At 36.2% G+C, this 22751-nt stretch overlaps 1 protein-coding gene across 1 annotated transcript in view; it reads right to left on the bottom strand.

Annotated features, from left to right (window-relative positions):
• Positions 1-239: 239 nt before the first annotated feature.
• Positions 240-22751, bottom strand: part of Clvs2 (clavesin 2) — a 55879-nt gene continuing 33367 nt past the window's right edge. Inside the window, exons 3-5 of the mRNA XM_042670926.1 lie at positions 9802-9912; positions 4442-4662; positions 240-327 (exon numbers count right to left, since the gene is read on the bottom strand). Of these exons, the coding sequence (XP_042526860.1) occupies positions 240-327; positions 4442-4662; positions 9802-9912 (420 nt within the window). The remainder of the gene's footprint in view (positions 328-4441; positions 4663-9801; positions 9913-22751) is intronic.

Genomic DNA, 22751 nt, shown 5'->3' with positions numbered 1-22751 from the left:
AAGAAGTTGGCACTTACAGAATAAATTATCGACCTTTTTGTTATTTGTCGTTGTTGTTGTTAAATCCAGCCCAGGGCACCCATGGTTCAGACAAATGAAAGAGCCTGATGCCTTGTTATGCATTATGCTACATTAACATCAATAAGTAGGATTCCAGATAGTCCTTTCTCCATAGTGCTATCTCTGTTGTGAAAACCAGCACTTCCCATTCTAACCCATAGGGTGGTGTGGAATGGTTATTAGTCCAGAGATAGCAAAGGCTGCATATTTTCTTCCTCATTTTTATCCATGCGTTTTAGTATTGTGGGGTCCACTACTGATTGTGATCTGGAAAAAAATAAAATTGAACTCAGTAAATTAATACCAACTCATTATCCAGATGGCATTCTCTTCTCTGTCTTTTCTTTGTCATTGCTTCTCCCAGACGTGTGGATTTTCCTCTCCAGGAATTTATGAACTGTGGATGCTGCACATTGAGAGAAACACTTATGGTGCTGATTGGCATCACATAGAAGAAATTATTCCCTCTGGCCAAGTACAAGAATGAGCAAGAAAGAATTCTAAATGGAAAATAATAGGCTTATGTTCTCCTCTTCACAATGGAACAGGAGTCTTCTCTTGGTGGTAATGAGAAGTTCTAGAGAAGGACCAATGTTTTCCAACAAAACATCCCCAAATGGCAAAAATGACTACAGTGAAACAATTGTGATGAAAATGGAATTGAAATGATAAGTGACTTGATTCCTGCGCTAACAAAAATCTATCAAACAATTTCAACATAAATATACAATTTTCTTTAAGCACTTTGATTTATTTTTAATGATTACAACAACAAAAGAAAGGAACATTAAAACAAGATTTTTGTTCAATTTCCCTCTAGAACATGTCAGTAAAATTGTTCCTTCTGAAGCTTACAGAGATGACAGAAGAGTTTTATTTTGAAAGTGAAACTCATGTTTAGGCATCAAGGCTCTTCAGGTAAGAAAACACATAATTTGAAAAGGCCTTTATTATGCATTCATAGCAGGTGGGGCTGGTATTCCTGTTCATCATTAGGAAACAACAGGAAAGCAGGATGGAGAAAAATCAATGAAACGTGCCTCTGTTGAGGCAGGAAGTTGCAGTCTTAATAGCTACAGCATTAAGGAAGCAGCTGCCCTTCTAAAATTCTCCTCTGTAATGAATTCTTCCCCTGCTGCTCCATTCCAGCCAATTGGCTTTTGCTGTGGCAATATGCCTCTTCGCAGACCTCATTAACTTTTGAGAAGAAAGACTATAAGCCAAATAAAACTGCACATGCTAATGAAAAAGAATAGCAATGGAACTAATTATCAGAAAAATTACAGGATTAACTGTCACTTGACTCCCTCATTTAAATGAATTTGTTTCAAAAGAGGAAAATGAAGGTAAAGTAATTTTAAAAAGGTTTGTTTGCTAATATCCACTACTTTTTCTGACTATTAAATAAGCATTAGGTATCTACAATTGCAAAAAGGAGATTGTTAGGTGACTATGTGTGTATGTTTTTAGGGAGAAGAAAGAAAAAGGAAAAAGAAGAGTGGATTGAGAGAGAAAGTTAAAAAGAATATAATACAGGACACAATATATAATACATCATAAGACCTCAATGCCTTTATTTCTAATTAATAAGTAATTTCCATACTAAAAGTATTTCAGTATTTTATATTTGGAATGCAGAAAATGAGAATAATGATTTTCCATAATATCCTTTTAAAAATAATGTACAGAAACACACATATACACACAAATTATTGTAAGTTTGTATGCTCTATGATTTAAAAATATTGTTAACCACATGACAGGTTTAACAAAATTATATTATACTTCTTGACTTAGGATTACATTGCTGATTTGTATATAAAAATGCATTACAGTTGTCTTAATTGTTGGCTGATGAATGCTGGTTCTGTAAGAACAATTGCTCAAGAGAAAAAACAGCCTCACAAAAACAGCTTTGATTAAGATTTTCTTTGTTATTTAGTTGCATCAATTGTGCATTTATTTTGTTCAATTTGTTTTAACTCTCATGAAAAAAGTATGGTTTGTGAATATCATACTGTTAATGAATTGGCTTTTTCTAGAAAGACTAATCATTAACTCTTACTACATCTCAGGAGACTTTGAAAACCCCTGCTCTCTTTGCAATGGATGACTTTCTTTCAATGATGAATAATAATAATTAATAATGTAAAGTTAATTATCCAGTATTTGTTTATTATGTAGCTGCAAAATTGTTCTACATCAAAGTGTTTGCAGCATTAAGTTTTGCAGAAAGGTAGATTTCAGCTCTGGTTGCTGTGACTATTAGCTCTGTGATCATGGAAAAGTTAACGTAGATGAGGTTTTCTTGCTTGTATAATAGGGACAAGTATAGTGAAGATCAGATTTGATACCATCTCTTATATTTGTGAGTCCCAGCGCAAATTCTAGCAAGTGGAAATGATATTGGTTAAATAAATGTCTTATGGGACAGGATTGGCTGTGCATTGAAATTTGCTACCATGTGGTCCGACATCATGGGGAGATTGCTTACTTTCCCAGTTTCTTGTTCTCACTAATAAAATAAGGTTAGTGCTGCCTTATAAGTTGCTACAAGAAGTAGATGAGTCAATATGTACAAGTCAGTAGAATCGAGCTTGGTCTAGAGTAACAATAAATGTTCAATAAAACCCACACTGCAAGTAATATTGCTTATTTACAACTGTTGTGTGACTGGCACTATTCTAGGTCCTGCGGGCATCAGGTTAAAAACATTTTCCCAAGGTAAGTATTCAAATGTTTTTTTGTTTTTTTTTCCTTTCATGCAATTGTTTCTAACGTATTTATAAGATGATTCTATGTTGCTTTGTATGTTTCCTCCCCCATGGTATAACCCATGCTTTCGCTGTATTTGATATTGGTATAATTTATGGAGGGGAAGGGAAAAAACAAATCATTTCACTAGGGATACAGGTGGACTCATTGCAACAATGAGATGTACAAGTAGTTATGTCGAAAAACGAACTTTACAACTTTGGTGAGGGGTGGGGGGAGGATTGGGTGGGGGGAGGATCGGGTAGGGGAAGGGGAGGAGTATGGGAAGGGATGGGAAGGGGAAACAAAGAGGAGGCAACAATGCTTGATAAGAAATGTACTCATTATCTTGCCCATGTAATTGTAACTCCTCTGTACGGTATTCTCACAATAAAAAATAAAATAAAATATAAAAAGACACTCCTCAGTTCAGAAAGACAAATATAATGAACTTCTTAACTCTTGTTAAGAAGATCTTATGACGGTGCTCTCCCTCCATAGATTTACACAGGAAGTTAAGTTCATCTTCCATGTCTGTCCGAATCAATGCTCTCAAAGGAACAACTACATAGCACCTTTGATGAGGGAAGAATTTCATACCTCTCAATCTAAAGATAATATAAAACATGGGGAGGCCTGAGAGTTACAACTTCTTGTTATGCATCTCTGTAGATCTGCAGCTCCCCACACACTATCTAAGAGAAAACAAGAACACAAGTATTTGTCAATGTGAGAAATGAGCTTTAGCTTTACAATGAACTTGTAAAGGCTAACCTTGTAAGGAGACAGATTATTGTTAGACCAAGATTTGGCAGATACATTGAAAAAGTACAGAGGCTTTGAATGTAATGTTTGAATCTAGGTGTGCATGCATGTGACAATGTTTGAATCTAGGTGTGCATGCATGTGACAATCTGTAACTGTCTGTATGTTCCCTTTCTTTAAAGAAAATCTGACAGAGGCACCTTACAATAAATTAACTAACTAGAAGGAAGTCTCTTATTCTTACAGGAAAATAAGTCCATTCCCGATTTCAACTGTGTGATCTGAAGTATTTCTTCAAAAGCCTTAGATATTCAGAGTATAGTTAGAAAGCTTCTGGATGTGATGTCTTGTTAGGATTATATTAGATTTCTGAGAATATAAAGTTTAAATTTTCTATTTTAAAGTGGACAAAGAGTCAGACACACATGTATTTAATAACAATATACATCATGATGAGAGAATGCTTCCTGTTGTCCTAAAAGAGCTAAACTTGTAGAAGCAGAGAGAGAATGGTGCTTAATCAGAGATGGAAAGGTTGGGAAGGGAGGAGGGCAGGCAAGGGTTAAAGGGTACGAAATCTCAAATAATGGGTACAAAGTCTGGCAATATATTTTAGAGTATAGTGACTATAGTTAACATTAATACATTTTATATTTGCAAATGACACAGAGAATAAGTTGAGATGTTCTCACCACCAAAACAAGTGGACTTCGTCTTTGACATTAAATGCATAGTCATTCAATCATGACAACACAACAGAGTATAACATCTCACTAGAAAACTGTGTGTGCACGCACGAAAAAAAATGAAGTTAGTCTCCCAATGTAGCTTCAACCCATTTCCCAGAATGCCCTTATCCTACCTCTTCATCGACTTGGGGGAGAGTTCCTTTTCTACTTCTTTCACAGGCATGCTGTAGGGGTCCATGTTGTATTCGCTGTCATCATCATACTCATGGTCCAGCAGTGTTCTTGCCCATGTGCCCATGTCATAAGGGGGCAGCATTCCTCCAAACTCAGAGGGTAGAATCTCAGGATGAATTAGTTGGTGTAGACTGTTCAGGTTGTTACCATGTAAAAATATCTACAAATGAAAGAAGAAGGGTTGGAGCCAAACATACAGAGGAAATTATTACCACCCAAATGCTGCAGGGAAGAGCTGAGTACAAGAGAAACGAATAGGAGTTCTTCCTGTCTGTTAAAATACTTAGCCCTTTCAGCTACTCTGTTGAAACAGGCAGGGATGGTACTATTATCCTAACATTTCATGTAAAAACCCTGAGGCACAGGATTGTTTACTTTCTAGGTCAGATCATTACTGGGTTAGAGAGTTGAAACCACAAATTTGTTTTCCTGTGTCCTAGTTAAAAGCATGAGCAGAATAAGATGTGCAATAGATCTGCCCATCATAATCTTAGTTGGGTAAACTTGAGGATGTGCATAATGAATGCTGTTAAAATAGACCTTTGCATCAATTACAGAGCCAGCCCAAGACATAAAACCAAAAGATGTCATCAGTAGACCTTTTTCTTTCCTTCAGTGGGAATACTGTAAGCAGGAAATTTGTCTTTATAATCCAAATAGGTGATGTAAGGAAGAGAAGGACATTATCAGCCACATGGTGAAAGGCTGAATGAGGTCTGTGTTCAGGGATGTATGTATTCAATAGTGTGCTTTAAGATTTCCATGTTTATTGTCCAAATGGAAAATCAAATAAGGGATTAAAAATGGAACATTATATGTATACATTATTGATTGATAGCATTGTCTGTATGAAACTTTTCTTAATAAGCTAAAGACAAATTCAGCACATATAGTCAAACCGGATGCAGTTGGCTCACACCTGTAATCCTACCTACTAAGGAGGCTGTGATCTGAGGATCATAGTTCAAAGCCAGTATGGGCAAGAAAGTCCATGAGACTCTTTTGTTTGTTTGTTTGTTTTTTATTGTGAAAATACCGTACAGAGGCGTTACCATTACATGGGCAAGGTAATGAGTACATTTCTTATCAAGCATTGTTGCCTCCTCCTTTGTTTCCCTTTCCGGTCCATGAGACTCTTATATCCAATAAATCACCACAAAACTAGAAGTGGCACTGGGGCTTAAATGGTAGAATGCTAGCCCTGAGCTGAAGAGCTGAGGGACAGCGCCCAGGCCCAGAGTTCAGGCCAACAACAACAACCAACAACAAAAAGATACTCAAAAATTGTGTCTCCATCAAGTGCTACTGCTTTTTCGGTCTTAACACTGACAATCAACCTTCTTTGATAAACTATCTCATTCATCTGATATAAATGTTTTTAATACACAGTTAAAAGCTATAGTACATAAGTAATTTAATTTGTTGCTTCAATGTTAAGATCAATAGCCTAACACATGCATGCTTTTCCATACCTTTAGAATCCACAGAACTACATACCTAGAAAAACAAAGGCAACTCAGTCTACAACATGAATATACTTAAAGGATTAGAGTATGTAATTCAACAAGTATTTTAACAAATGATGGTGAATTAAAACCAGCTGGCAGCAGATCATTGGCTATAATACAAAGGGAGAACACTACATTTAATACATAATTACAGGCGCCTACAGAAGAATTAACGTAGGTTAATTACAAACTTCACACCTTGCTAATCTTCAGAGAAATCTTCAGACTACAGCAGCAAATATTTATTTCTACATATATTCGTGTACACACACACACACACACACGTACTCTCTCCTAGTTGCTTTTCATGAGAACTGTTTCTCACACTATTTCTTATATGAATGCTAAATTCTAGAACCTACAACCCTACTTTATCAATATATGATCTCTTTGAAAACATGTAAATTGTGTTAAAAAAAAAACAACTTTACAATGGTGAATGTAATCTAGACACAATACTTCGTTCTTCTCTAATGCTCTGTTATCTCCTCCCTCAGCGTCAGTTCAGCTTTGGCCTGGCTTCACTGAGAAAACAGGGCAGCCAGATGAGATCCACCACCCAGTACCTGCGTCCATGGGCTTTGCCTACACTGCTAGCACAAAAAACTCTACAAAGGTCAATCTTACCATCAGCATGCTAAATTTCATTCTCTGTGCTCTGCTCAGTTATATTTCTCAACAGTAGTCCTCAAATCACTGAATTCCCCTCTTCATCTGAATCTTTTTAATTTGAGGAAAAGCAACTATAACAACAAACCATTGAAGCATACACCAAAGGAGTTGAGCATATTCATTGTCTTCATTCTTTCTTCCCATTTTTCTTGAATTCAATCCAAACAGGCTTTGTGTCCCACCATTGCAGAAAAACAGCTTCTATCATGATTGTAACTCATTGCTAAATACAGGGCCCAATCCTCACTCTTCGTTTTGATTGAACAACTCTCTTCATTCAAGCATTATTTCCTGAATTATTTCATTTCTAGCTGGGTGCTGGTGGTTCATGCCTGTAATCCTAGCTACTCAGGAGGCTGAGATTTGAGGATCTTGGTTCAAAGCCAGTCTGGGCAGAAGAGTCCATGAGATTCTTATCTCCAATTAACCACCAGAAAACACTGGAAGTGGAACCATTGCTAGATGTAGTAGACTACTAGCTTTGGGCAAAAAAGCTCAGGGACAGTGCCCAGGCCCTGAGTTCAAGCCCCATGACTGACAAAGGAAAAAAATGAATTATTAAGTTTATCCTACCTTGTTAAATTTTTAGTTTCTCAGATGTTCAAGAACCTCAGGTTTCAGTGCTTGGGCCTACTCTTTTGCAACCACACTTCTTCCTTGCTGATTTCATTCATTTAATTCATTTAGTAAACACCAGGGATGTTTGTCTTGAAATTGTACTTGTACCTAGAACTCTATAAATTAAAATCTACTTTCTATATGACAACTCCATGTAAGTGGTCATGAACATCCCAAACTTAACAGATCAAAAGCTAAACTCAGGACTAGGAATGTGGCCTAGTGGTAGAGTGCTTGCCTAGCTTGCATGAAACCCCGGGTTTGATTCTTCAGTAGCACATACACAGAAAACGTCAGAAGTGGTGCTGTGGTAAAGCACTAGCCTTGAGCTGAAGAGCTCAGGGACAGAGCCCAAGCCCAAGTTCAAGCCCTACCCCTACAACTGACAAAAAAATCTGAACTCAAAACCATTCCCTAATACATCTCCATCCCTATTTCCAGTTAATCCTATGACAACCTTTCCAATTACTCAGGCCCAAACTTTCAACTCATCTTTTATGATAAGAGAACTCAGTATCTACTATATATAGTGCTATCTTCAAAATATATTCTAAATAGTTTCTGGCCATCTCAACCCATAACTCAATACCTTAACTTATAAATTAGACTATTGTTATAGTCTCCCAACTGGTTTTCCTACTCTCCAGTAAGAAATACAATAATTCTGCATTCTGCATTGTTTATATAAATATAAATTAAATACATTCAACTTACAATTATTTTCAAAAGAAAATTTCTAAGCCACATAATTTTAAATTAAATAGTATAGGTTGGATTAACTCCCCTCCATGTGGAATAGTGCTGACAATGCATCTTTCTAGGTATTTGTTAAAACTGTCAAATTAAATCACAAAATGCCCCAAACCTAATACTCTCCTAGTTTGCTAAACTTAATCTCCTCCAGTCCTTCTCAGTACAGGATTATGTTGTTACAAGTTACTTCTTCAGTCAAAGCTTTCAAGTACTTCCCACTTCACTGAAAACCAATATTATTGCAATGGTATAAGATGATAGATGTTCTGGTACACAATAACCTAATCCATATGCTATCACTTTTCCCCATAGCTTATTTTTGCTCCATCTTTTCTGGCCCCCTTATGGTTAGTACAATTCAGTAGATGTATGTTTACCTAAGACTTTTGTCTTTAATAACCTTTCTGCTGGGAACTTTCCATACACACACACACACATACACACACACACACACACACACACACACACACACACACACACATCCAGTTGTACAACCTACTAGCTGTGATTCAGAGCAAATTGCTTAAACTTGTATGCCTCATTTCCCCATCTATGAAATGGGAAAAGTAACAATATGTACCCTAAAGCATTGTAGTAAGGATTAAATGAGTTAACATATGTAAAGTGTTGAGGGCAGCATGTGGCACTGAGTGAACACTACATAAGCATTCATGATGTCATTTGTACTGAAAGCCCAGCAGGCATTTTGGATAACCAGATCACTCCTTCATAAAACAATGCTTGAGAGTGCAATTGTGAGGCTTTTCAATCCCCTTTTTGAATTTTAAAATATGTATAATTTGATTCTTGATGGTAGAAAAAATTCTCAATACAAATTGTACTTCTGTACTGAGTTCTCCTTCCTAAAGTACTGAATTGCTTCCAACAAGTTCAGAAAACCCTCCATTCACGAATGATAGGTACAAATTTTTGTACACAATTAATGCACTTTTGCAATCATAATGAAATCTTTGTTATACTAAAATACATAAAGCATTTCTTAACATTGAGAAAACATTAGTATTATCTTCCACATAGGCTTTCAAAGTAAGTACATTTTATTGTGGAAGCAATCATTTGGAAATTAGACACATGCAAGGAAGAAACAACAGCTCTAAATATAGAACAAGATGATTTACATTTCTATATTAACTCTACAACCTTACAACTGCACCTATGAGTAAGCAAGTTACTTACCCACTTACACTCACACTTACTGCCTTAGCTTTGAAGAAAATATTTGCTAAATTTACTCTTTAGAACTGAGAATAGAAGAGTGATCGCCAGAGGCTGAGGAGGAAGAGATTGGGGTAGGTTTGTTTGTGGGGTGAATAAATAAAAGGAAATATATCACAGTATGGTAACTAGAGAATGATAGTATCATATATATATATATATATGTATAGATAAAGGGGTAGGAGAAAGATATGACAACAAAATGATATGACAACATAAACATGCTATATGCTTTAGGAGATAAATAAGCCTAGATTACTTTGAATATCCTAAAATGAATATGCTTGTGTACTTTTCAGATATGGCACATATATTGTTTTTATATTTTCATAGCAATGGATGTGATAAGACATTTTTAGATGCCCTATTTAGCACGTACTGCTGAAAATTAACAAGGCCTCTTATAGATGGAATATTTGTATAACAACATAGAAACACATTTTACCATAGTGATATGCAGACAGAATTTTTCATAATTCAGTGATTTTAGTAATAGAAAAGCAGACACATACCCTTTTCCGAGTCTTCTCCTTGAGGAAAGGTCGGATCACAGTGTACAGGGCATGGATATACCATGGTTGGTTGACAAAATGAATTCCTCCAAATCGTGCTGGGAAGCTATCCTAGAGGAGCATGGAAGGAAGAGAGGCAAGTCAGACTTTTGTGCATGAGGAAGTTCAGGGAAGGTCGTCTACCGTTCAAATTGGTTATCCTGCATAGTAAAATGACATTGTCTGTGCAGTTAAGAAGAAAGAATTTTACTGCATTGTAACTTCTATCCTGAAACAAGTAATTTGTAGACAAGCCAATCGTTACAAGAATAGATAGCTGAAAAGAATGTTAGCACTTTCAGGAGTGTCATATTTTACTCCTGAAAACTGTTAACATTATTACAGTCCCAGAAACACAAATAGATTAATTAGAGCACGGTTCCTATAATCCTAGCTACTCAGGAAGCTGAGTTGTGAGGATCCTGGTTCCAAGTTACTTTAGGCAGGAAAGTCCACGAGACTTATTTTCAATTAACCACAAAAAACCAGAAAGGGAGTTGGCTCAAGTAGAAGAGCATTAACATGGATCAAAAAAGCTCAGGGAGAGCAACCAGGCCCTGAGTTCAAGCCCCAAGACTGAGTTAATAAATAAATATTCATTAAGTAATAAATCCATGTTGAAAAAATGGTTTATTTAAATGTTTATCATATACTATATTTAAATTAAAAGATCTTATAAAATTTAAAAGTAGTCATTTATTAGGTGACTGCTATTAGTTCCTAGCAACCTAGTATGACATTAATTTCTCCTCCAATGGTTTCTATGCCTTCAAATCTCATGCTTAAAAATCCCATGAAACAATGGCATCAGATAATCACAGAAGACTATTATCATCATTACTGTTTCTGATATGATTCTTCTGCCTAGATATGAGTGGCAGAGTGATACTCTTGGTGGTTTTCTAGACTATAAGAGCTTTCTTTCACATCCTCCCCATATGGGCATAGCATCTAGAGAAATTCATGGCCTCACACTAGTGTATTTCTCCTCCATGCTAGCTCAGATTCTCACCGAAGAACTTCTTATAACCACCATTAAACTCTAAAGCTCTGGGCTACATTTTCAGCCCTTGCCTCCAGAGCTGCCCAGGTTTCTGTGTTTGCTTGACTCAGATGACTTGTCTTATGTTCCTCAAAATTCAACAATGCAACAATGCATCTGGAAATATTTTTGTTGTGATGTAGCTAACATGATCTTGCTCTAAGGCAGGGAAATCTTTTTTTAAAAATTTAGGCTGCTATACTGCTGAAGCTAACCTACTTAACAGGCTTTAAAAATATATACTCCTGCCAGGCGCTGGTGGCTCATGCCTGTAATCTTAGCTACTCAGGAGGCTGAGATCTGAGGGTCATGGTTCAAAGCCAGCCCGGGCAGGAAAGACCGTGAGACTCCTATCTCCAATAAACCACAAAAAAAACAGAAGTGGTGCTGTAGCTCAAGTTGTAGAGGGCTCCCTTTGAGCTGAAGACTGCAGGGACAACGCCCAAGCCCAGAGTTCAAGCCCCATGACCGACATATATATATATATATATATATATATATATATATATACACTCCTGAATGAGCATTTTATTTCCAAAACAGAAGTGAATAAAGACCACCTGGTCTTTAAGTTCACCACTAAGCCATTAAACCCAGAATCTTTGTTTACAGTTCTTAAACGTTGAGAATCACAGGGAGACCACAGAATGGCCCGAAAAATCAATATGTAGTATGTACACATAACTTATACATAATGCCACGGACTTTTAAAAACAATTTTTGATCTATTTCCAATGACTTAATCACTATGGAGGCAACATGAAAGAGGAGGGAAAGCCTTGACTTTCCAATCAAGTAGATCTCGCTTGAAATTCTGACGTAAGCACTCATCAAGGTCCCCCCCCACTCTGTGGTCTTCGTTTCTAACAATGCTCCAGGTTTAGTAATATTCGCCCCCCCTTCTTCTGTATTACCCAATAAAACCTCAACCTCAGACTACTATGCTTGCTTCACTTGCTTTTTTCACAACTGTACTCTACTACTTGAGTCATGCCTCCAACCCAGATTTTGGCTGGTAAATTAGAGGTAAAGTATCTTTCCTGCCTGATCTGGCTTCAAATTATCAATTATCGTGATTATGTTTATTTAGTTAAAATATACAACAAATCACTAAGAATGATTATCCAGTTTTCAACTTTCTGAGTAGCTAGGATTGTAAGCATGAACCATGAGTACTGGCTCCATGAAGCCCTTTTTTGGGGGGTCCAGTCGTGGGGCCTGAACTCTGGGCCTGGGCGCTGTCCCTCAATTCTTCAGCTCAAGGCTAGCGCTCTACCACTTGAGCCACAGCGCCACTTCTGGCTTTTTTCTTTTTGCTTATGTGGTGCTGGGGAATCGAACCCAGGGCCTCACGCATGCAAGGCAAGTGCTCTACCGCTGAGCCACCTTCCCATCCCCATTAAGCCCTTTTTAATTCCCTTCTCTTATTTCTCCCTCATCCATATCCAATACTGCATTTGTCAGACGATCCTGAGATTGTCTCTTTTATGTCCACCTCTACTAAAATGATGTCTGATATACCCGTGATCAGATTCCATTTCCACTCAAGTACTAGAAGGATTCATGTCAGCTTTTAATCTTGTAGATTTGGAAATGGAAGCATTGACCAAGAATTAAAGTGCCTGTCGAAGGATGCAGTAGTCACCACTATTAAGCTAGCTCTTCAAAGGGACAGAGTGTGATAGTCAGGATGTGGGTGTACTAACTCTCTCCCATTTCTTGTTCTTTTTCAATTTTATTTCATTGTAAAGATGCTGTACAGCGTGGTTACAGTTACATGAGTAAGGTGATTAGTACATTTCTTGTCCATCATTGTTACTCCCTCCTTTGTTTTTCTCCTGCTGTTCCTTCCTTCCTCACCTCACTCACTCCACCCTTCCCTCCTTACCCCCCCCCCCCCACAAAGTTGTAAAGTTCATTTCCACCGTAGTGTCTTGTGATTCTCATTATGGCAATGGGTCATACCGTGTCCTTGTTTCAGCATTTTGTTATTCCCGTTCCCCTCCCCAATTAGGTAAATGTATATGGACACAAAAAGTTTTCCTCTGTTGTTCTTTTGAATGTACTATGAGTTTTTTCTGTTCCTTTTGTATGTTCTTATCCCTTCGGTATATCCCCTATTGTCACTGTCTTTGATTTTGGTTCCCTTCCATTTCTGAAGTACCATTTAGGAGGTAAGTCTCTGGATAACAGCAGAAAATATGGCCACAGTATTTCTGGACCTCTGAATTTTAAGTTTAGAAGTAGTACTCCCTTAACTTCCATTGCTTCAGCTCTTCCAGTGAGGATTATTGCCTATAATAAACAGATATTCTTGAACTATCCAGAGAGATTTCTGCTTTGTGTAGTGAACTGAGGCAAACTCTGCCTGATTCATTGTTTTCCCCAAGCTAGTTAACATAGTGTGTGTGTGTGTGTGTGTGTGTGTGTGTGTGTGTGTGTGTGTGTGTGTATGTTTGTGCGTTTTCCATAGAAGAGCTAAATGAACTTCATTGCGCGGAATAGACTCTAATATTTACAATGTTCTGAACTACTTTTCTTCTCTGAGCCATAATATTTTTACTAGTGAAGAATAGAACCTAATAGAAATGCTAATAATGGGAAAATCTGTTATATATTGAGCAAACTTCATACATAGAGGACTACAATACTCACACTCAAGCACAGTTTACAAATCATGGCAATCAAACATAGCATTCCAGGGTCTGGGAAGGTGGCTCAGTGGTAGAGTGCTTGCCTTGCATGCATGAAGCCCTGGGTTCAATTCCTCAGTACCACATAAGCAGAAAAAGCGAGAAGTAGTCCTGTGCTCAAGTTGTAGAGAGCTAGCCTTAAGCTGAAGAGCTGAGGGACAGTGCCCAGGCCCAGAGTTCAGGCACCATGACTGACAAAAAAATTAAAAAATAGCATTCCATGGAACATAATACCACTAAGACGCTGATCATTGACTTTGCCGGAGACACTGCTTTAGACAGAAGACAGTGACAGAAAAATTGTGCTCCTGTTAGTGAGTGTCTTGCCAAAAGAGGATGATGAAAGCTAGTGAGATTTCTACCTTCAAAAGCCTGTGCTGATTCATCCAGTCTCATCATGATTTTTCCCTTGAGCAGAACACTTTGTGCTTGGTGCACAGCTTGTTAGTCTAAATGTTTTAGAGAATGGAGAATTGGTCTGCCAAATATCTAGCAGAAGCAGCACTTCTCTTAGGCTTTATTAACAATATACCCAAACAACTATCATTCTTTGGAAAATGGTGGGTTTAGAAGTACCTCCAAGCATGCAAGGTTTGATATTCCTCAAAAATGGAATGTTATTATGAACATTTACAAAATAAAGATCAAAGTCCTATATATTCTCCTCATTAGAACCATAGACACTATAAATGAAACAAATATATCCATTACATATACATATCAGTGAATTATGTATGTATTTGTACCAAAAATGTTTGCCTCAATATCTGTTTAAGAAGAAAAACTAGAACACCTAAACTATTAGCATTACTCAAATTTGTAAATTAATTTTGATGAAATATAAATATTGAGTGAGGCAATATTATTATATATTATGAGATTGAAAATGATATAACAAACAAAAACTTCTAGTTCAATCAAGATACAGTTCGCAGCCACAAATAAGGGTAAGAAGAGCTTTCCTGAGAGTCAAATTCACAACCAGTATATTATTTCACAAGTAGGAATTCTAGGGTTCCTCTATCAGTCTTATTTATGTATCCTCACTGGGCATAAATTATATGCCTCACTCATAAAACCAGAAGTAAACTTATCTAATTTATTTTAATGGTTTCTTTTCCCCTTTCTTATACTTTTATCTAAGCACTTTGAATTCTTCTACTTTTTCAACTGGTACATGTATCCCAGCCAAAGACATATCATGATAAATTGTTGCACTCAGCTGTTATGTATGACACTTCCAATTCTGTGAGTGTATTCTTAAAATTATGCTAGGATCTGAAAGATTGCGCTATTCCTTTATGACACTTTGAGTAGAAAACATGTTTTAGTGGAAATGTTAACAACAAAAAATTAAAGATCATTTATGACCTTACCAACCATAAAAAAGAAGAATACTAGCTGGCCACTGGTGCCTCTCACCTGCAATCCTAGCTCCTCAGGAGGCTGAAATCTGAGGATCATGATTAGAAGCTGGCCTGGGCAGGAAACTCCATGAGACTCTTATCTCCAAATAAGCTACTCAAAAAAGCCAGAAGTGGCACTGTGGCTCAAGTCGTAGAGCACTGTCCTTGAGCAAAAGAAGCTCAGGGACAGTGCTCAGGCCCAGAGTTCAAGCCAGAAGTGGCACTGTGGCTCAAGTCGTAGAGCACTGTCCTTGAGCAAAACAAGCTCAGGGACAGTGCTCAGGCCCAGAGTTCAAGCCAGCACCAAAAGGAATACTGTAAGTACCACTGAATGCTTCCACTCTTCTCAGGCTTTGCATGGCTAGTATGAAACTCTTTTAAAAGTCTGGAAGATTAACAATAGTCATTTACAGCAGTCCCTAGTGCAACCAAGGTGGAGTTTGTACCCTTTCATTAGTGGGAGTCTAATGGACCACATGCTCAGTGCCTGTTTCTCTAAAAGAGAGCCTTAGTACTAACAGCAAATGTGATTATTGTAGTGATTATTGCAACAGCTGGTACAGCTGGTTCCCTCATTAGGATCACCACTCTTCAGCTGTATTTAAACTTACTAAGGTTGATCTGTTATGACATGCTAACCACACTGTATATTTTTGAGGTAGTATAACAGCTATATACCTTGTGGATATTGATTACAAGTTTGTATCAACCATTTGGATATATGCCTTAGTCATCTTTTAGAAGGTTCAGATTCCCACTCCCATTCCCCCACCCACTAGAATCTGGACCAGAAACAGTGGCAGTTATAGGAGGGATCCAACACACCGTATCCCATCATTAGCCACAGGCAAGGAATTCTCTGCCATTCACGACAGATACAAGGATTTTCACTTACACATTCTAAGTAGTGTCTTCCACCAACTGGAGAGAGACAGTTGGGAAACTATTTAATAACCAGCTAATGGAAATTTGTGTCTTTCTTGTAAGTGATAACGATCTCTATTTAAATAAATACAAATAACACATTGAAGACATGAGATTAAAATCAAAATAGGCGCATTTAGAAAGATGTTTTATCTCAGCCATTGACTCCTCATTGCTTATTAAAATGTTCTGTTACCCAGGCAGAAATACAAAAAGACAACTTTGGTTAGATACAAAGAAATAATCTATAACACACTTGGCTTCTAGGTTCTGATGACAGACCCAGTATTTCTCAAAACAGACTCAACACAAACAACTAATTTGTAACCTGTTTTGTCTTCATTTAAATAAATAGGCACAAACATCTCTCTTTTGTGAATAAAGCAGATGTGGTATGTTCACAGCTGCTTTTTCTGTCAGAGAAGTTTGATAACAGATTGAAGTAAGTTACAGCCCCCTAGACTCATATAAAGACACCAGACTTATTTAAGTCAGCCCCTGCTGCTGTTTGCCTAATGCCACCAAGAAGTGAGAACATGACAGAAGCCATCCTCACTCATCCTCAAAATGCATGAAGCATCACATGAGTCAAATCTGATAGCAGGAAAGAATCCAAAGTAAAAAACTCACACTTTGTAAAAACAAACAAATGAAAAAAAAATGCCACATCGTCTGGTTCCTAACCAAAGGTTATTTTATGAAAACCAAATGTACAATAAAGGTGACAAATAGCTACAATTTCTGAACAAAATAGAATATGTAGTAATTTCTTGTAACCTGTGTTAAGTCTTATATTATCCATCTATACATTAGCTGACAGCTGGAAAGCCCTACTCTTACTTCAGCTGGTATTTCAATAATGGATTAGGTTTCCCACTTGACTTTCAAACTGCTTTCAATAACACACAACCAGAAGTGCTGATGCTCCCATATCCAAAATTGCCAAAGGGGAGTTAAGCTGCAGAACTGCTAGAGAAACTAAGAATAGCAAATTGCAATAAGAATCAGGCAAAAGTTCCTAAGTGGCTATTTCAGGACACAGTTGCCTTCATCAAGCCTGTGAAATTAGCCAAGATTGTTCCTAAAGGTTTGAAGCCAACCCCTAAAGGTTTGGCAAACCAGGAATTATCACATTCTATTTGAAGAATATAGACTTATAAAATATGAAAAATGAATTTCCATTCCTACTCTTTATGTCTCATGATATTACTTCTAGGCCTCAATTATAAAGACGCTGTGATTCATTGAGTGAAATTTTATGTAAGATTGGGAAATATTGGAATCAACTTTAATTTACTTCACCAAAAAGGAATAAATATAATTTGATAATATGGAATATTAAAGAGCCATTGATATGCTATATTAAATAAATTCAAATTTGCAAATATATTCAGAATATAATAACAGGGTAATAAATAAGGAAAATTAACTTATTTTTGAAAATAGAGAATACCTAGAAAAATACTCAAAGATAAACCTGAATAACAAGGATAATAGGAGACTTATTCTTAGTATATTTTATATTTTACAAATGTTCTGAAATGGCCATGTACATTTTCTATATATATATATATATATGTGTGTGTGTGTATGTGTATAATGTATTCAAATATTTTTTTTCTTTCATGCGATTGTTTCTAACACATTTATAAGATTATTTCTTTGTTGCTTTGTATGTATATCCTTCCCCACAGTATAACCCCTGCGTTCACTGTATTTGATGTCGGTATAATTTGTGGAGGGGAAGGGGAAAAACGAATCGTTTTAATAGAGATACAGGTGGACCCATTGCAACAATGAGATGTACAAGTCGTTATGTCGAAAACGAACTTTACAACTTTGGTGGGGGAGGGGGGTGGGCCCGGGAGGATTGGGTGGGGGGGGTGGGGGGGAGTATGGGAAGGGATGGGAAGGGGAAACAAAGGAAGAGGCTACAATGCTTGATAAGAAATGTACTCATTATCTTGCCCATGTAATTGTAACCCCTCTGTACAGTATTTTCACAATATAAATAAATAGATAAATAACTACCTAAGGTTAGGTAGTTTTTAGTAAATATAAAGGAAATATAAGGGGTCTTTACCATAAAAGAGATTATATATTGTTAAAGAGAATAATAATGAAACAAGAAAAGGAAATGTCCATATCATTTATGAGAAAGGAAAATAAAGATTAAAAGATTGGAAAGAAAAGTTGAATGAGGAAAAGCAGTATTTGGAATTGATCTTGAAGTATTGGTGACTTTCTAGTGCAGATGAGTCTTAGGGACATTGGTTTAGCAGGAGTAAGCATCCTGGAATAAGTTGACATATATATGTACATGCATGTATGTATATGTGTATACATATACATAGTGAAATCAATGTAGACACATTCAGTTTCAAAACATGGGACCAACATCTGAATTCCAGGAGCTGCCTAGATTCATAGCATGTAAAAAGTGGAGGGACAGAGTAAGATGTGGGGACTGAGGAAGATAAAAATGGGATGTTTCTGTTGAAAATCCTTAGAATAAAAAACAGAGATTTTTATCTCTTGACCTGCCCAGTTTGTTTGGTGATTTCCATATTTGTTTCCACTCAACTTAATTCCTAGCAGAAGGAAAATGAATACAGATGTATAAAGACCATAAAAATGTAAGATCAAAGCTGTTAGCACCAGGAAGGTATCTACAGCCTGAATCCTGGTCCTATAAAAGTGGACATTATAGAAAATAGGATAAAATATTGTCTGTACAACTATACAAATGATTGATTGAAGGAAGTGCATAGGTAAGAACTGCTGGGCAGAGGATGCTGCATCATAATCTTAGCTAGTTGTAGCAGAAACTGAAACAGAAAAGGGTCCTAGTCAATGGGCAGTGTGTGTGATGTGTTGAATTTCCAGTGTCAGTGCAACCTTTCTTAGGAAGATTTCCACAAGCTGTGCTAATTCTGGCTATGGTAAATACACAGAAAAAGCAGAACAGATCTGTGAATACATTTTTTTAAATGCACCTTTTCCCTGTGAAAATAATATGTGTACTTTAAAATAATAATGAATAAATACATTCTCCCCTATTTTAAGTCAAGGACCAATAACATAGAACTTGCTCAAGTGAGCTTGGAGAGAAGAGATTACTGAAGCCAGCATGATGGTTTTCCAGTCATTTGCCAGGACACTTATAGCTTTACCACTTCCTTCCAATACTGTGTGGTCTCCATATGGATTGTGAAGCAGTGGTTTATAAATGTAGCCTGAGAGAATCTAAAGAAGTTTCAAGCACACAATTCAAGTACATGTTGTTCATAAGCACACAATAGGACCAAAACACAGGTTAGAGGCAGCTCTTGTGGCTGGTATTGCTAATGATGAGTTCCTATTCTGTCTCCAAACATCTCCTGTAAAGTCTGGGGGTAGAGAGGATAAAGCCTCAGTTCACTTAACCAGAAAATAAATATTTTCTTTCTCTTATCTCTTAGTTCTATTGTAAGAAGAGCACAAGACTTCCACTACGGGTCATTACTCCTTTCCCCAAATCCAGAAACACTTGATGTATGTAATTTTAAATGCAAAAGAAATGGGAATTTCTAATTCAGTGCTTCAAAGATTTTATTGTGCTTTCCTTCCACTTACTATAAAATCCTGCTGATACTTATCAACTTGGATTAATTTAAGAAAATTCAAATTAAACCACCAGGAAATGCATATGGCCTAAGAATAATTTTTCTTCTTTCTGTACACTCCTGTGACTTTATTGCCAAGCAATAACTGCCCAAAGCTATTTTCTAGAAGTTGTCTAACAACTACAAAGACATCTGACAAATAAGTTGTTTTTAAAACAAAGCATTCAACAAGTTGTTCAATCATGCTGCACATCAACAGAGTATCTATGTCAATTATTAGCACCTACTAAGTCACATGAACAAAAAATACAAACATCTCAATTATTCAAGCATTCTTATCAGGGCATCAAGACACATCTGGAACATTTCCTTCTACAATCTCAGCAAAAAGTTTCCAGTTACTTTTGTATAATGTACTCAAGGATGCAACCTGACCTACTTGTGGTTTGCATTTTGAAATACTATAGACCCATAGGAAATCACCAAAAACAATCTTTGTTTTTATCCATGACTCAACTTCCCCCAGTAGAACAATGTAGTAGCATAAACCACAAACCCAGGAAGCTGTCACTGGTATAATCTTCAAGCCTTGTTCTCATTTTACCAATTTTATAAGCACGCATTTGTGACTGTGTGTATTTATGTGCTCCTATGTAAATTCATCATCTGTGTATTTTTGTATGAAACCTACCATATTCAAGATACATGAATATTTTATCACTAAAAAGCCTGCTCATGGTACTCCTTCAGTGTTACACCCTAACCCTCTGACCCCCATTCCTAACTTCTGAAAAACATTTATCTCTTGTCCATCTCTAAAATATTATTGATTTAATAACTTTACGTATGTAGTAAAGTATGTCACTTTCTGAGAATAACTTTTTCACCATGTGTTTGATACACATGCAAATTCCAAATTGTTGAATATTTCAATAGGATTTATTCTTGGATTTTCTTTTACTTTATATTGCTAAGTACTGTTGTATGGTACAGATATGCAGGAATTTTAATTGTTTATCATGTAAGATTTTTGTTTGTTTTCCCTTTGGAATCATACAAATAAAGCAGCTATGAACATTCAAGTATAAAACAGGTGAACATGATTTTTGTTCTATGATATGTTTCAAGAGTGCAATTGTGTGATTATAGTCTCATCCTTTATTTAATAAGAAACTTACAACTATTTTGCAAAATGGCTACTTTTCATTCATGTCTGAGATAACCCAATTCTATAGTTCTTGTCTAATATTTGTTTTATGTTTTCACTTCTTTTACTAATAAGCCAGTCTAAGAGTTAGGCTGTCATATCTCATTATGAATTTGTAAAGGTCTTTCATGTCCTAGATAAAAGTCTTTTCTAAGACATATTCTTTGCAAATATCTTCTTCCATTGTGTAACTCATCTTTCATTTTTAGCAGGATTTCACATAGCAAACTTTTTGTATATCTTTACATAGTTGTACAAAGACATTGCCACTTAACAAACGTTTATGAATACAATATATCTTGATCAGTTTCACCCCTTTTAGCATCCTCACCCCTCCCTCCATTACTCACCCCTTCTCATACACTTCTTATAGAAAATTTTTGAAGAGGTTCAATCTGATGATTTTTTAATTGATCGTACATATAGAATCAAACCTAAGACCCATTTGCCTAACCCAAGATCACAAATATTTTGTTATATTTTTTCCAGTAGCTTTATTGTATTTTATACCCAAACTTATTCGAATTAATGATTGCACAAAGTCTGAAATTTGAGGTTCTATTTTTGCAACTGGATGTCCAATTGCTTCCAGCACCATTTGCTGAAGAAAGCTGTATTTCCTCCATTTAATTATGTTTTCTTTTGTCAAATGTCAGTTGATCATATTTGGAAGGTCTATTTGTGAATTTTCTATTCTGTTCCACTGACCTATGTGCATTGTTCTCTAAGTTCCACATTCTAATATTTCCCACATGTTATTTATTTATAGTATATATAATATATTTATTTGATAAAAATAAGAGCAAAATCTATTAGTATTTAATAAAATGTTTTTCAAATATAGTCCTAGGTTGCTTTTTGAAAGAGTTTATTTTTTTCAGAAATAACTCTTTCCAATGGAAAACAGACAAATCAGCTTGCCATTTTCTTTTAATCTTCTAAGTTAAGAATATGAGTATTAAATATTTCTTATAAAATAGAAAATGAGAAATATGTCAAAATAAAAATATCAAGTATAATCCTAAACCAAAGATACATATCTAAAGATGGAAAAGAAAAATTAGTAGGAAAAATACAACTAAAAAACAAGTAGTTTAAAAAATATGAAACTCCTGATGTACCTGAAGCAAGAATAGACAACAAAGAAATCCTTTAGTTTTGGGTTTGGGTTTTTTTGGTGGGGGGTTGGGGATGAAAAGATCATGGGGCTTAAACTCAGGGCCTGGGTGCTGTCCCTGAGCTCTTCTGCTCAAGGCTACTTCTGGATTTTGAGTAGTTAATTGGAGATAAGAGTCTCAGGGGGACTTTCCTGCCTGGGCTGGCTTTAAAATGAGATCCTCAGAGCTCAGTGTCCTGAGGAACAAGGATTACAGGCATAAGCCACTAGCATGTGGCTCCTTTAATGTTTTTGATTTAGAGATTAACCTTAACTTTTTAGGCAAATTTTTTACATGATCTTAATTTTATTCTTGAGGCAACAATAGCACAGCAATTTTTAAATCCTAACTAATTAAACAGTTGTTCGTCATGTTAAGCATTTACTCTATCATAATTTCAAGTATGCTTACTCCACTTTACTACGTTTGTATTCATTGGTCAGTGGAAAAGAGATTAAACTTGATTATTAAAACTTGGCTAGGTTTAATACAAACAATATATTCGATATAATCTTAAAGCAGTAACACTAACTCATCCATTTCTAAACCAGCACATTGTCTTTTCCACTTTCTTAGTTTAGTTCAAAAGACAAAAAGAGTATTTTATTGGTAATATATTAAGTATTGTTATACAGAATTTTTTGTCAATTCTCTAGTGATTTTAACACACCTAACAAGTATGAATGTTTGTTCTCTAACTGAAATAGAATTTATACACTCTGTTTTAGGCTAGAGAGGCTCTGATGGTTTATTGAGGATGATTCTCTGACTTAGAATGCCAGACTTATCACATGCATTTATTTCACCTCCTCCTATGGCTCCATTAACTATGATCTAGCTAGCTAGCTATCACCTATCTATCTGTCTGTCTATCTAA

The sequence above is a fragment of the Dipodomys spectabilis genome, unplaced genomic scaffold, assembly GCF_019054845.1.
Source record: "Dipodomys spectabilis isolate Male_0828 unplaced genomic scaffold, ASM1905484v1 ptg000001l, whole genome shotgun sequence".
NCBI classification, from domain to species: Eukaryota; Metazoa; Chordata; class Mammalia; order Rodentia; family Heteromyidae; genus Dipodomys; species Dipodomys spectabilis.
The sequence above is the reverse complement of the archived record's forward strand: the minus strand, read 5'-3'. Positions and strand labels throughout refer to the sequence as shown.